At 37.4% G+C, this 12,125-nt stretch overlaps 1 protein-coding gene and 1 long non-coding RNA gene across 6 annotated transcripts; one reads left to right on the top strand and one right to left on the bottom strand.

Moving 5' to 3' along the window:
* The first annotated feature begins 584 nt into the window (after nt 1-584).
* LOC113651654 lies at nt 585-10,240 on the top strand. 5 transcript variants are annotated; one of them, XR_007140742.1, is made up of 7 exons: nt 585-810; nt 5,041-5,124; nt 5,346-5,480; nt 5,556-5,620; nt 7,162-8,637; nt 8,720-8,912; nt 8,986-9,212. XR_007140742.1 is itself a non-coding variant. In XM_047814535.1 (4 exons), the coding sequence occupies exons 2-4, from the start codon at nt 8,371-8,373 to the stop codon at nt 9,174-9,176; spliced, it is 651 nt and encodes a 216-aa protein (XP_047670491.1). In that variant the 5' UTR covers nt 6,385-6,622; nt 7,162-8,370; the 3' UTR covers nt 9,177-9,212. The 5 variants fall into 5 exon arrangements, 4 of the variants coding, with proteins under 4 accessions (XP_047670491.1, XP_047670492.1, XP_047670495.1 ...); XM_047814535.1 differs by lacking the exons at nt 585-810; nt 5,041-5,124; nt 5,346-5,480; nt 5,556-5,620 and adding an exon at nt 6,385-6,622; XM_047814536.1 differs by lacking the exons at nt 585-810; nt 5,041-5,124; nt 5,346-5,480; nt 5,556-5,620 and adding an exon at nt 6,385-6,622 and having other exon boundaries at nt 6,812-8,637.
* Nucleotides 9,439-11,629, bottom strand: LOC125141493. Its single transcript, XR_007140882.1, has 2 exons — nt 10,214-11,629; nt 9,439-9,959 (listed from the first exon to the last, which is right to left on the bottom strand). It is a non-coding gene; the product is annotated as an uncharacterized LOC125141493 (long non-coding RNA).
* Nucleotides 11,630-12,125: the final 496 nt, after the last annotated feature.

Here is a 12,125-nt window from a genome sequence, read left to right as displayed (position 1 = left end):
TAAATAACACTATACTATACAATACACACATAAATAACACTATACTATACAATACACACACAAATAACACTATACTATACAATACACACAAACAACACTATACTATACAATACACACACAAACAACACTATACAATACACACATAAATAACACTATACTATACAATACACACATAAATAACACTATACTATAAAATACACACATAAATAACACTATACTATACAATACACACATAAATAACACTATACTATAAAATACACACATAAATAACACTATACTATACAATACACACATAAATAACACTATACTATACAATACACACATAAATAACACTATACTATACAATACACACATAAATAACACTATACTATACAATACACACATAAATAACACTATACTATACAATACACACACATTTCTGTGCTGCCCTCTGGTGTCTTCTCTTGTACCTGTCAATTGTTTTCAGGAAGGCGGGCCCTGGAGTTAATATGAGGAAGGCTCTGATTGGTTATCATCTCCACCTGTTCCAGATAAAAGGACTGCCTGGATCCCTGATTGAGGCCTCTTTACCTTTTTGTGTCATCGTGATTGCTTTGTTTGTGTTGTGCTTTAACATTGCACATTTGTATGCTCTATTCTCTAACTGTTAATCCATTTCATGTATCGTTGATTGTCTCGTCTGAGAAAGTTTGTAAATTTGTGTTCAGAGTGTGTTGAGCCTGTGCGTTTTGTTTTGTTCTGTTCTGTTTATTCTTTCAACTGATAGATTTGTTTGTGCTGGACCCATGCCTGATATTGAGAGGGAGTTAGGTAAGTGATGATTGTATTTTATTTTCTTTCATTTTGGGTTAGTAAGAGAGAGGGATTTTGAGGAAGATTTGTTCTGTTAGTTATTTTGGCCTTGTCCTCCCCTGAAGCCTAAAACCCTTGTCAAATAGTGAGTAAAAGATTGTGAATTATAATATTTCTGTATGGAGACTTTTTCATTTGTCCATTCTGTTGCGATTGACCCCTGTTACGGTCGTAACAAATATAATAAACACAAATACATTTAACTGTTTTCATACAGAATCAAGACTAAATCCAGGGCTAAATGTGTAGGGATTTAAATGTTTTAACCTGGTAAGAAAAGAATGAAGCCACAGAGAAAAGACAAGGACGGAACCAGAGCAGGACTCTACCCCACTCAGTGAGACACAGACACACTTGCGGCATGTGGCAGCATGGGCCTAAATTTCATTTAACAGTAGGGGGGACACAATAAATAGAAAATCTCATGTGCAATTTTTGAAGGGGGGGGGGGGGGACACAAATAATAGTGTAATTGTACTTAAAGACATGTCCCCACAGTGAAAAACTTTGCTTTTATTATTGTAACATGGAGACGTGTCATTATGGTTATTTTCAAAGTTTTTCTCAGGGTCAAATTTTCCCTTCCTCTGTCATTTTATCTAGTCTATTACACTGCAAGGCAAGTTTATTTATACTGTAGCACATTTCATACACAATGGTAATTCAAAGTGCTTTACATAAAGTAAAACTATCATAAGTCACAACAATAAAAACAAGGAATTAAAAAAGGTTTAAAATTTTAAAGTTAAGACACAACGTTAACTAGCTATTGTAAAGTCAGATTTTAATCACCAATATAGCAGATTCATGGAAAATTACATCGGTAATCAGTAAACTAATTTATGAATGAATCTGCATCAACTACATTAAAGAGAATCTCTTTATTTAAAGTGAATAAAATCCCTGACTTAATGGAGTAGAACATTAATTGAGCTGCAGCCACACACCTGACTCGTGTGTAGAGTAGGTGAGATGTACTGGGAAAGGAGGCAGTGGGTCAAACCACTGTGAGGAAGGGGAGGGGGGAGGGTCTACATTGTCAATGTTTTAAATCTAATGCAATGGAGAGAGTGCAGTAATGGTTATCTATATAACAGGTATAACTGTAATATCTGACATTCGGAATATGTTTTATACATTATGAAGTAGTTATATTGATATACGTATCCTCTAGTGACACTTGTTTTCGGATTGCGTGGGAAACCCTTCCACAATCCCACTAAAGGATGTGTCCTAGTTTGCACGGGTTAGTATTGAAAACAAGATCAACAATTAGAGTTGCTCTTACCTTGAAAGCAGGAGTCCTTCGAAGTCCCTCGGTCTTCTAACAAAGGTTCTGCTCCAAGTTCTTCTACCTATTCTATTGATTGAATCTTTAGATGAAGGAGTCAGACTTAAACCTTTTTGTCTTTTCAGGATCCTCACAATGGGAGACCTTTTTGTTTTTATTAAAATAAATGTAATACAGATAGATGTGTGTGTAATATATGTAAGGTAAAAGAAAAGAAAATTACAAATCTCCTTCAAATAGTCAAACAATTCTAGTGTAAGTAGAAATAAGTAAAATGCAAAGATAAAACAAACCAAGAAACTCTCTCCAAGTGTAAGCCTGAGTTTGTTCTCCTGATGCACCCTCTATAAGCAATAACAGAGTATAACACAATGAGCTTGGCTCTAGGTGAATGCACACCGATAACTGGTTCTAAAACCCTATTTATACCATTTATTAGTATGATCTCATAACGTCATTCTGCTTCTTGTCAGCTATTGTCAGGTCTCTCATGATCTCATGCTTCTGCAAAACATCCTCATTAGTCTCCTAGGCTGCACGGCCTATTGTGTGTTCTTATGCTGCTGACACAAAGCCTTGTGATTTCCTTTTTAAGCTTTCACTGTTACTCTGTCTTAATATCTAAACATACCAATGAAAATTATATAATTTCTTAATCACATAATGGTTACATAAATTCATATAAAGGTAAATGAAACTTGTCATTATGAAAATGGAAAAGAAAACTTAACAATTCTATAATCTTCTTTCAGCAAGATGATGGGTCTTGATCCAACTGTCTAGGTACAGTGTCTGTTCCTCCTTCGTCTTTTTCTTTACAGTTTTTTAATCAGATATATTACATTTCTTTGTCAAATAACATTTCTTTGTCAAATTCCCCATTTCTATTAGTTTATTTTCCACAGCTTCCTTTTTCCTCGCTCTCTGTCTGTTGTCTTTTATTTCTTTTCTCTCTTTTTGCTCCATTAATTTCACTTTGTTTCTTTATAGTATTGGATGAGATGGTTATCCTTATCTAACAATGTGTATGTTGTATGGCAGTTACATGTGATATGGCAGTTACTCCACTCCTAACATTTCTATTCACAATTAGTAACTTATATTATCGCCAGAGGAGGGAAGTAACTGAGTAAAAATACTTCGTTACTGTACTTAAGTACATTTTTCAGGTATCAGTACTTTACTCCACTATTTATTTTTCGGACAACTTTTGACTTTTACTCATTACATTTTTACACAAATATCTGTACTTTTTACTTCTTACATTTCCCAAACGGACTCGTTACTTTTAGTATTATTCCTTCTCATTGAGCGCTGTTTCCAGCCTATCCTTGTGCGGCTTTTTCCCCATGTGACTGGTGTACTGTATTATTTACTGGCTATCAGACATAGACTAAGGATAGCGGAGCTAACAATGAGCAGCACACCTACAAAAGGAATGGCTAATGTTCATTCAGAGGGAGTCACCGATGTTAAAATAACTAACAACGAGGACATTCCTGAACACACATGGCCATATATGAGGGAGATGTTTGTAATAATCTGCGTCAAAAAGGATTCCTGGCGAATGCGTTGTGAATTGTCAACCAGGGGGGGTTCTAGCCCTTTATAAGGGTGGCTTCAGCCCCCTGTCTGTAATCTCAGCCACCCTAAAACTATAAGGATCATTTTTACTTTCATAAATAAACAATAAAAATGACGTTAAAATGCAGGACATGTCGTCGATGGGAAAGAAAATTATCAGTTTGATCCAAAAGCGATTTTTTTACTTTGTTTTTACACGCGTGTTGTCTTTCGAAAGTGCGTCTTCAGCTGTCTGCTTTATTAGAACAGAAAAGCACAGGTACGCGCAGCGTGCACGCGCAGTCAGAGCTGGAGGCGTTTATCTATAACGTTAACCTGTTACCTCTCGCCCCCCCATTTTCATGATTTTCGCCTAGATGACATACCCACATAAGTGGAACAGCTCCCATATACTTTGAGGTGAGCTTGGTCTCATTGGAAAGAAGAGAGTCTCTAGTTTCTGACACAAGTATCAGGGTGATTCTAAGCCTTACTGACAGTTATAGAGGCTAGAATGGAGGATTTTTATTTCCGTCTGAGTTGTTTACCTGATAAACTGATTACATACATTGCTGTATTTAATGATGGTTGGTAAACAACAACTGAGTCATAGCCACATGTCTTGGCTTTCACCAAAAAAAAAAATGAAGTCAAAAGACTCAAAAATGGATTTTATATGAATATTCTTCTACGGACATGTCTGTCCATTCATGTTTTTCTTGTTTACTGTATAACTTTGTATAAAAAGACTGCATGCTTAGTTCAAAAGTCCTATAACAGAGAACCCCTCTGCCTAGAAGTCTGTTTTGAAAATATGCATCGGTAAATGTTCATCTGTATATAAAGTGCAACACTGAATGTGTACTTAACTCCTTATTGATTTCACTTTTACATTGTTAGCTCTTCTGTTTTAGCTCAGATTAGCAGTTAGCACATCGCAAATCACCTCCGGTTAGTTACCTCACCAACCTAGTTTATATTAATCACCTCAGGTTTACCTCAGAGTTGTACATTTCATGTTCACATAAACGTATGAACAGCTAGGGAGAATTGGACAGTTTACGTTTTAAATCAATCTGCATTTGTTTTTACTCTATTCTGCACCAGGTCCAGCCTTTGGATATTTCTGAAACAAAGGACGGAAGTGAACTACTGTTTACAGTTTTCGGTCAGAAACATAATACTTGTGAGGCGAGCAAAGCGTTTTGGATTAAAAGGCTTACATATTCCAGTTCCTTGGACTCTTGGGATTTTTTTTTTTACAAGCATTTGTTTTGGAAAATACATTAACATTAGTGACAATGTGAATTTGTTTTTACTCTATTCTGCACCAGGTCCAGTCTTTGGATATTTCTGGGTTTGGGGAGGCTGTGGCCACTCTGGCCCTGTGTGTGGCCAACCTGGCAGTATTTGATCCAGTAAGTCTGTCTTACAGAATTGCTTTAGAAGTCTGTCCATGAATACATTGTCAGTTTAAAATCTAATGCAGCAGAAACTGGAAACCAATGAAGAGTGCAGGGATGGGGGGGCAACAGTGTCCATGGTTACCAATATATAACAGGTGTAACAACTGTAATATCTGACATCTGAAATATGTTTTGTACATTGGTAATTTTACTCTCTTGTCGACCCAACGCAGGATTTATCGGACCTGGCTCAGCTGGTAACGAGCCGGGCACACACCACAATTTCGATGATGCGACAGTATGACCCCATGTGGACCCATGAGGTGCCTGAAATGAGTGGGGTCCAGAGGGACCACGGGAACAGCGAAGTGCGTCTTTATTTGTGCAGAAGTATAGAAATTTCTATGTAATTTATATATTTTCTATAAATTTTTTTTCATCAGATTAGGTGGTTGTTACGAAGTTCGGAGCAGCTGGTCGAACGGATGGCGGAACCGTCTGCACTAAGGTAAAGTTTTATATTAACACTTCCGGGTTCAAAAACTTTCTAATTTAGTAGTAGTGTGAACGAGTAGTGTGAACACTCAAATCTGGCCCAGATCTGTTTTTTTTTTTTTTAAATCCGATCTGAGCCACTTCCATATGTGGTCCTGAATCAGACCCAAATCTGATTTTTTTTTCCAATGTGGCCGCAGTGTGAACAGCCAAGGCGGATTTGATGCAACTTTTACATCGACATTCATCACAATTATGCGCTGGGCGAAGACTTTTTTATTTTTTTTTTTTTTTTTTTTTTTTTTTTTTTTTTTTTTTGCTTAACACACACGCGTTACCAGTCACGTGTTCGCCGGCGAAAACTTTTTTTTTTTTTTTTTTTTTGCTCCGGCGAAAACGTGACACAAATGTGACTGGTAACGCGTGTGTGAGTGTTATATAAAGTGGTTACGTGAACCAGCTAATAATGTTTGCATTGAATACATCACATTGCTTCCTCCATAACCTCGCCAACTTTTTAGCACAACGGCGTGCTGCGTGTGACGTCATTGTTATTGTTCGTTTGCGCATGCGGGTCAGTTCGAAACCACAAACTGTTCACACTGGTATCTGATATAGGTCAGATTTTAAATGGTAATGTATAATCAGTGTGCGTTGTGATGTGTGTTGTAATGTTGTGTATGTAACCCAGTTAAAAAATGTTAGTTTAATTCTTAAATATATAAAAATATGATTTTTATTTGTTGTTGTTTATTATTTTAACTTTAAGACCAGTAATATTTCACTGTGATACTTTGTCCCGTGTTTTCATTTTAAACCAATCATATAGTGATCTAACACTTTGTCCCGCCTTCTGGCGTTGCTGATTGGTTAGATGAGTTTTGTGAGCAGCGGTGTAGGCTGATACTGCACAGATGGAGCATGTTTCATTGCAGCGACAGGTTTAAGAGAGACAAAGCTGGATTATATTGATGTTATTGAGATTTCTGGTGAACCAAGTTTCATGTTTATCTTGGTGAGTTTATATTCTGAGTTTGATTATGCTTTAATAATATTGTTTAAATGACTTGTTATAGACTGTGCATCATAACTGTGGATTCACATTACAAAGTAAAGATAATTCATTTTAATGACTTCTTATTTAGTTGAACTCTCAAATTGTATTTTTCTTTTGATTATATAAATCGTCTTCTGTTGGTTTTAGTTATCAAAGGAGGAAATATTAAACTTGGAAGCAAATGGTATGGGCCGAATGGGCCAATGTTGGGAATGTATGTATATTATTCCTTAGTTCTTATGTATGTGGATGCATGTTTTCTTTTCATATTTTCATTTCACTGTAAAAAAAAAAAAAACTAGTGTGTTTTTTTTTTTTTTTTTTTTTTTTAAACTTATTCAATGTTCTGCAGCTCAGCATATATTTAAGTCATTAATGGTCATACATACAGTATTTCTCGGTTTATTTGAATGTGATTAGGCCCAATAGTAATGTAAATGAGGTTTAAATGAATGCTCTACAACTGTTTTGTACAAACACCTGTTTTGTAAATGCAGGTCAGGTCTTTTGTAGAGGTGTTTGTTCAGCACAGAGATTTGGATGGTGAACCAGATGGCGAGCCACCCAGTTTGATGAGGAATCTATCGTATCCAGGAGGAGACTTTTCCTTACAGGTTTTCCTTACAGATCCAATTTTGAGACCTATCAAAGGAACTGCAGTGTTTGGTATGACTGTTACCTACACAAGTCCATCTCAAGTCTATTTGGAAGGATGTTGAGGACAAAGGAATTCAATTCTCATATTGACTATTTTGATACACACACTGATAAACATTCAATTGTTTTTTTGCCGGCTAATGTTTTGTAATTTGTACTGTTTTGTTAGCTCACTAAAGTGAATCTATTTGTTGTGTTGCTTTGTCTTACTTGAACTCCAACGAACCTAGCAGCGGTGTATTTTTCCCATAGATGGGTTACATGTATTTTTATAATCTGTGTTTGTGTTTATAATCAGTGTGTTGTGATGTGTGTGAGTATTGTGATGTTTGTGTGTGTGAGTATTTGTTCTCTTGTGCATAATTTTAATGTCAGTTTATAAATAGAGCAGCCCCTAAGCTGCTGTTACTCATTCTCTCGCCATACAAGTCACACGAGGAAAGCGCGAGTGAGCCGCATGCAAAGGCGAAACTGCAAAGAAAAGCAAATAAGATCCATGAAAAGAAGGCAGAAGCAGATAAGCAGCATCAAAAGGTGGCAGTCCTGCGGAGTAAAGCGGGTGACTTGCTTGCAGAGAAGGTGAAGCTGCTGTGTGATGTGGATACGCAGCGTATAGAAGAGGAGCGACTGCTAAGTACAGCGGATACGCTGCGTTTAAATGAGCAGCGGCTGCGGAATGAAGGGGAAACTGCGTGAAGATTTTGTGGTGCTGCGGTTTCAAGCGTGTATGAAGAAGAAAAAGGAAGAACAGCTGCTGTGTAAAGTGGATGAGCTGGAACAAAAGGAGAGGCAGCTGCGGAGTAAAGCAGATGAGCTGCATACAGAGGTAGTGCAACTGCAAAGTAAAGTGGGTGATGTTCGTTAAGAGGTGGTGCAGCAGCGGAGTAAAGCGTTAAAGGTGGCGCTGCTGCGGGTTAGAGCATATAAGAAGCGTGTAGAGAAGGAGCAGCTGCTGTGTAAAGTGGATGAGCTGGAACAAAAGGAGAGGCAGATGTGGAGTAAAGCGGATGAGCTGCAAAAAGAGAAGGAGCAGCTGCAAAGTAAAGTGAATGATGTGTGAAGAACAGACGCTGCTGCTGAGTGGTGCGAATTTGCAGCGTGAAAAGTTGGCGAAGCTGCTGCTTAAAGTGAATTCGCTGTGTGAAGAACAGGTGAAGCTGCAGCGTGAGATAGATGCGGAGCTTGAAATTGAGGCGGCGCTGCAGAGTCAAGTGAATGTCCTGTGTGAAATGGAGGCGAAGCTGTGGCATGAAACAGATAATCAGCATAAACTGGATCCGAATCTGTGTCCTCAAGCGGCTGCGTGGCAAGATAAAGTAAGTCTGTCTTTATTTGTGCAGAAGTATAGAAATTTCTATGTAATTTATATATTTTCTATTAACTTTATTTTTTCAATAGCTTAGGCGGTGGTTGTTCTCGGCATCCTGGTGGATGTTGCTGGCAGCCACATGTATTTTATACATCAGTGTGATCCTGGACGGCGAGGTCAACATCCACAAGGCCGTGAAGAGCAAGGATCCCTCCATTAAATGGCTGACCATCTGCTGCGTCATCTTAGAACTCACCAGCTTGATGTGCTCTATTTTAATTGGTGAGTGTTGCAGCATTATTACTTTTTCACACCATAATGTTTCTTATGTTTTCTTATCCCTATCCCCTATCAGCCCTTACAGAGCATTACATTATCCAGGAGATGAAGCCACACGTCACAATTCTAATGAATGTTATTTTACTTTCCATTGATTTATGTTTGCATGCTGTGCTGCTTTATTTTGACATAAATGGACATTTTTGCTCTAAATTAATATTCAGAATCATTTTTATTGCTAACCCGAAATGTTATTGTTCATTTTAATTTTGTTGAATATTAATAATGAAATAAATGTTTTTAAAAAAATTGTTGTGGATGCAATTTTTAATTTTTTTTTTTAAATGTTCACTTTTACTCAAGAATACTCACACACAATACTCTCTCACACACACACACACACACACACACACAGAACTCACACGCACACAGAGAGAGAGAGAACACGGTCAGCTTCAAACCAATGACAACACTGAAACAATGGCTTCACACTGCACCACTTAATTTTAACTCTGAGACATGAGAGATATTGCATTATTCATAAAAAATGCTTTTATGTCAATATTAATTTACTCCTTCATCACAACATCAGCATCAGAATTTAACTAAATTTCTTTCACATCAGTGTTGAGATTGAGGTTAGAACAATAGTGTCCTAGTGTTCAGATATAATAAATATTAATAATAAATAAAGTCCTGCATTGTGTTACAGCTACCTGTATTAAAAGATCTTGCCTTTTATCTTGTAATTATTTTTGACAATTTCTCAGAACTTTTTTTCCTCAATCTATTCAATTTTATTCTCAAAAAAATTTTATTTATAAAAACCCCACTGACCCTAAAACCCCACTGTTTTCTGATTCCTTCCTGGTTCTAGTGTTAATAACAAGGCAAGGACCTAAACCGAAGCCCAGTGTCTTGGACCTTAAGAAAACAAACTGATCCAAAGTGCTACTGAGACTATGAGGACGCCCTCCTGTGTTCTCTGGATGCGCTCGTCCACTGAGGCATGGTTGGCTTGGTCTTCTGGAGGCGAGTTCTGCTGCATAGCTGAGGACAGAGAAAGGAGAAATAACTACATCACGCCTCATTCGTGGCCTGGAAATTATTCAGGCAGAAAATGCAATTTTTATACAGTACAGTTGAAGTGTTTGACCTTTGACCTGCAGATCACAAACAATGCACACATTGGTAGGAAACTGAAATGAGGTGTAAGGAGTTTGTAATCCTGCAGAGGTTAAACAAGTAAAAACATACTTGAGTGTAGACCAGAGGTTTACGTGTATTATTGAGTGTGTACGCACTTTCGTCAGGGTTGGGAGCTGAGAGGATCATACTGTGCTTCTTTTTCACTTCGTTCACCTGCGAGGAAATTTTATAAATGTTAACACCTTACTTCCTCCACCTGAAACACATTCAATACTTTTGGTGGTGAGTGGACAGATAGGGTGGCAATACTTTTGGTGGTGAGTGGACAGATAGGGTGGCAATACTTTTGGAGGCGAGTGGACAGATAGGGTGGCAATACCTTTGAAGGCAAGAGGATACGAGTACGTGACATTGCGAGAATGCACATAATCCAGCTCACCTTATTACATCGAGTGTTTTCATACGTCACACGTGAACGTTGCGGCAATTTTGCGATTCAGTTCATATAGGGGGTTGACGTGCACGTGTGTGTTGTCACGTGACATCATTAGAACACCCGTGTCGAAGTTCTCGACATTGTGCTGAGCATTTTAAGATGTCACGTGTGTCTGGTGACGTAACATTGTGTTAGCTGGTGTTTCTAACTAACAAGACAGGAATAGTGCCAGTATGTTCAATCAAGATTGCAGCCAGGCCTTTTCACATGCTTGTTGCAGATCCCATTTTTGACCACAAGGTGCAATAATAAGTGTCTGCAGCTACATGGGGCAGACTGCAAAGCTGCCCCTAATGATTACGCAACATCTAGAATAGAAAGAAATCAGCTTGTAAACAGATAGCAACCGTTTTACAATGGCTGGTCACTCGAAATATGTCTGTATTATTAGTGCCTCATGTAGGGAGCTGGAATTAAGGACTTTATGAAGATTAAACTTTTGACTCTGAGATATCTTGAACCTTTTAGAGGACGTGAATTTCTCCAATCATAGTTCTTAAGTCTGCACACTGTACACAGTCAGTCAAGGTGTGAGTCAGACATTCAATCAGACAACTAATTAAACCTGTCCATTAATCAGTCAGACAGTGATAGAAAGCCAGAGAACCAGTCAGACACTCTGTCTGCCATTCATTCAGTCAGATATTCAGTCATACAAACTTTAGAAAAACATTCAATGCTAATCCTAAATTTCACAGAATGACAAAAGTGTTCAAAATATACAGAGAAGGTACAAACAAACAAGATCCCATACTACAAAACTCTTGTTTTTGAGTGTGTATGTAAAAATGTGGGTGTCACTTAACCCCCATATGCTATGTGTAATTCACTGCGTAAATCCTGCGCTGCTCTGCGCTGCGTAAAAGCTGCGCTACTCGAACACATCCAAGGCCAAATCCTACACAATTCTCTGATTCCTTCATAACCGCAATTCCCCACGGATCACAACTGTGTTCTGTTCACTATTTAGTGCACTACTGATCAAAAATGGCCGTCGTTTGGGCTTCAGCCTGGATATTAGAACTGACCTGACGATAGCATCCGAAAAACAGTTTAAACCCGGCTTTAAACAATAAAAAACTGTTGGAATTTAAATTTTTTTTTATTAATCCAAAACAACAAACACAAAAAACACATTTTGTTCAATGCCATACAAACAAGAGGTATCAGTCACATTGGTCACCAGAAAAGAAAGGAAAAGAAAGGGGGAAAAATGACAAAAACTTGAATTCTTTTAAAATATCACGTTTTCTGAGCTTTTTTGTTTTTTACTTTCTCCAAAAGATTACTGTATAACTTGAAATCATTTATAAAATGGGACAGATGTGGTTTACAAAGGGCCCACTTTGTTTTGTGTATATGGAATGTTCCTAATACAATGAATAGTTGTATTATAATATGTATTATGTAATATATTGTTCATTAATTTCCAAATTATCTCCCTCAAAATAAAAAACACACCACATACACCAATTTCTACCACCCAATTTCTACGAATATAATTTTCCATATCCTTCCAAAAAAGTCTTGAGTAGATACGATGATAAAACAGATGCAAAATTGTTTCCTTT

The sequence above is a fragment of the Tachysurus fulvidraco genome, chromosome 1 (genome assembly GCF_022655615.1).
Source record: "Tachysurus fulvidraco isolate hzauxx_2018 chromosome 1, HZAU_PFXX_2.0, whole genome shotgun sequence".
Taxonomy (NCBI): Eukaryota; Metazoa; Chordata; class Actinopteri; order Siluriformes; family Bagridae; genus Tachysurus; species Tachysurus fulvidraco.
This window is presented reverse-complemented; position numbering and strand designations above follow the sequence as displayed.

Bases quoted from the DNA above. Each gene is read 5' to 3' on its own strand.
- LOC113651654 (XM_047814535.1), top strand. From the start codon at position 8,371: ATGATGTGTGAAGAACAGACGCTGCTGCTGAGTGGTGCGAATTTGCAG. The intron at 8,638-8,719 runs GTAAGTCTGTCT...TTTTTTCAATAG, and splicing joins CGGCTGCGTGGCAAGATAAA to CTTAGGCGGTGGTTGTTCTC. The intron at 8,913-8,985 runs GTGAGTGTTGCA...ATCCCCTATCAG, and splicing joins GATGTGCTCTATTTTAATTG to CCCTTACAGAGCATTACATT.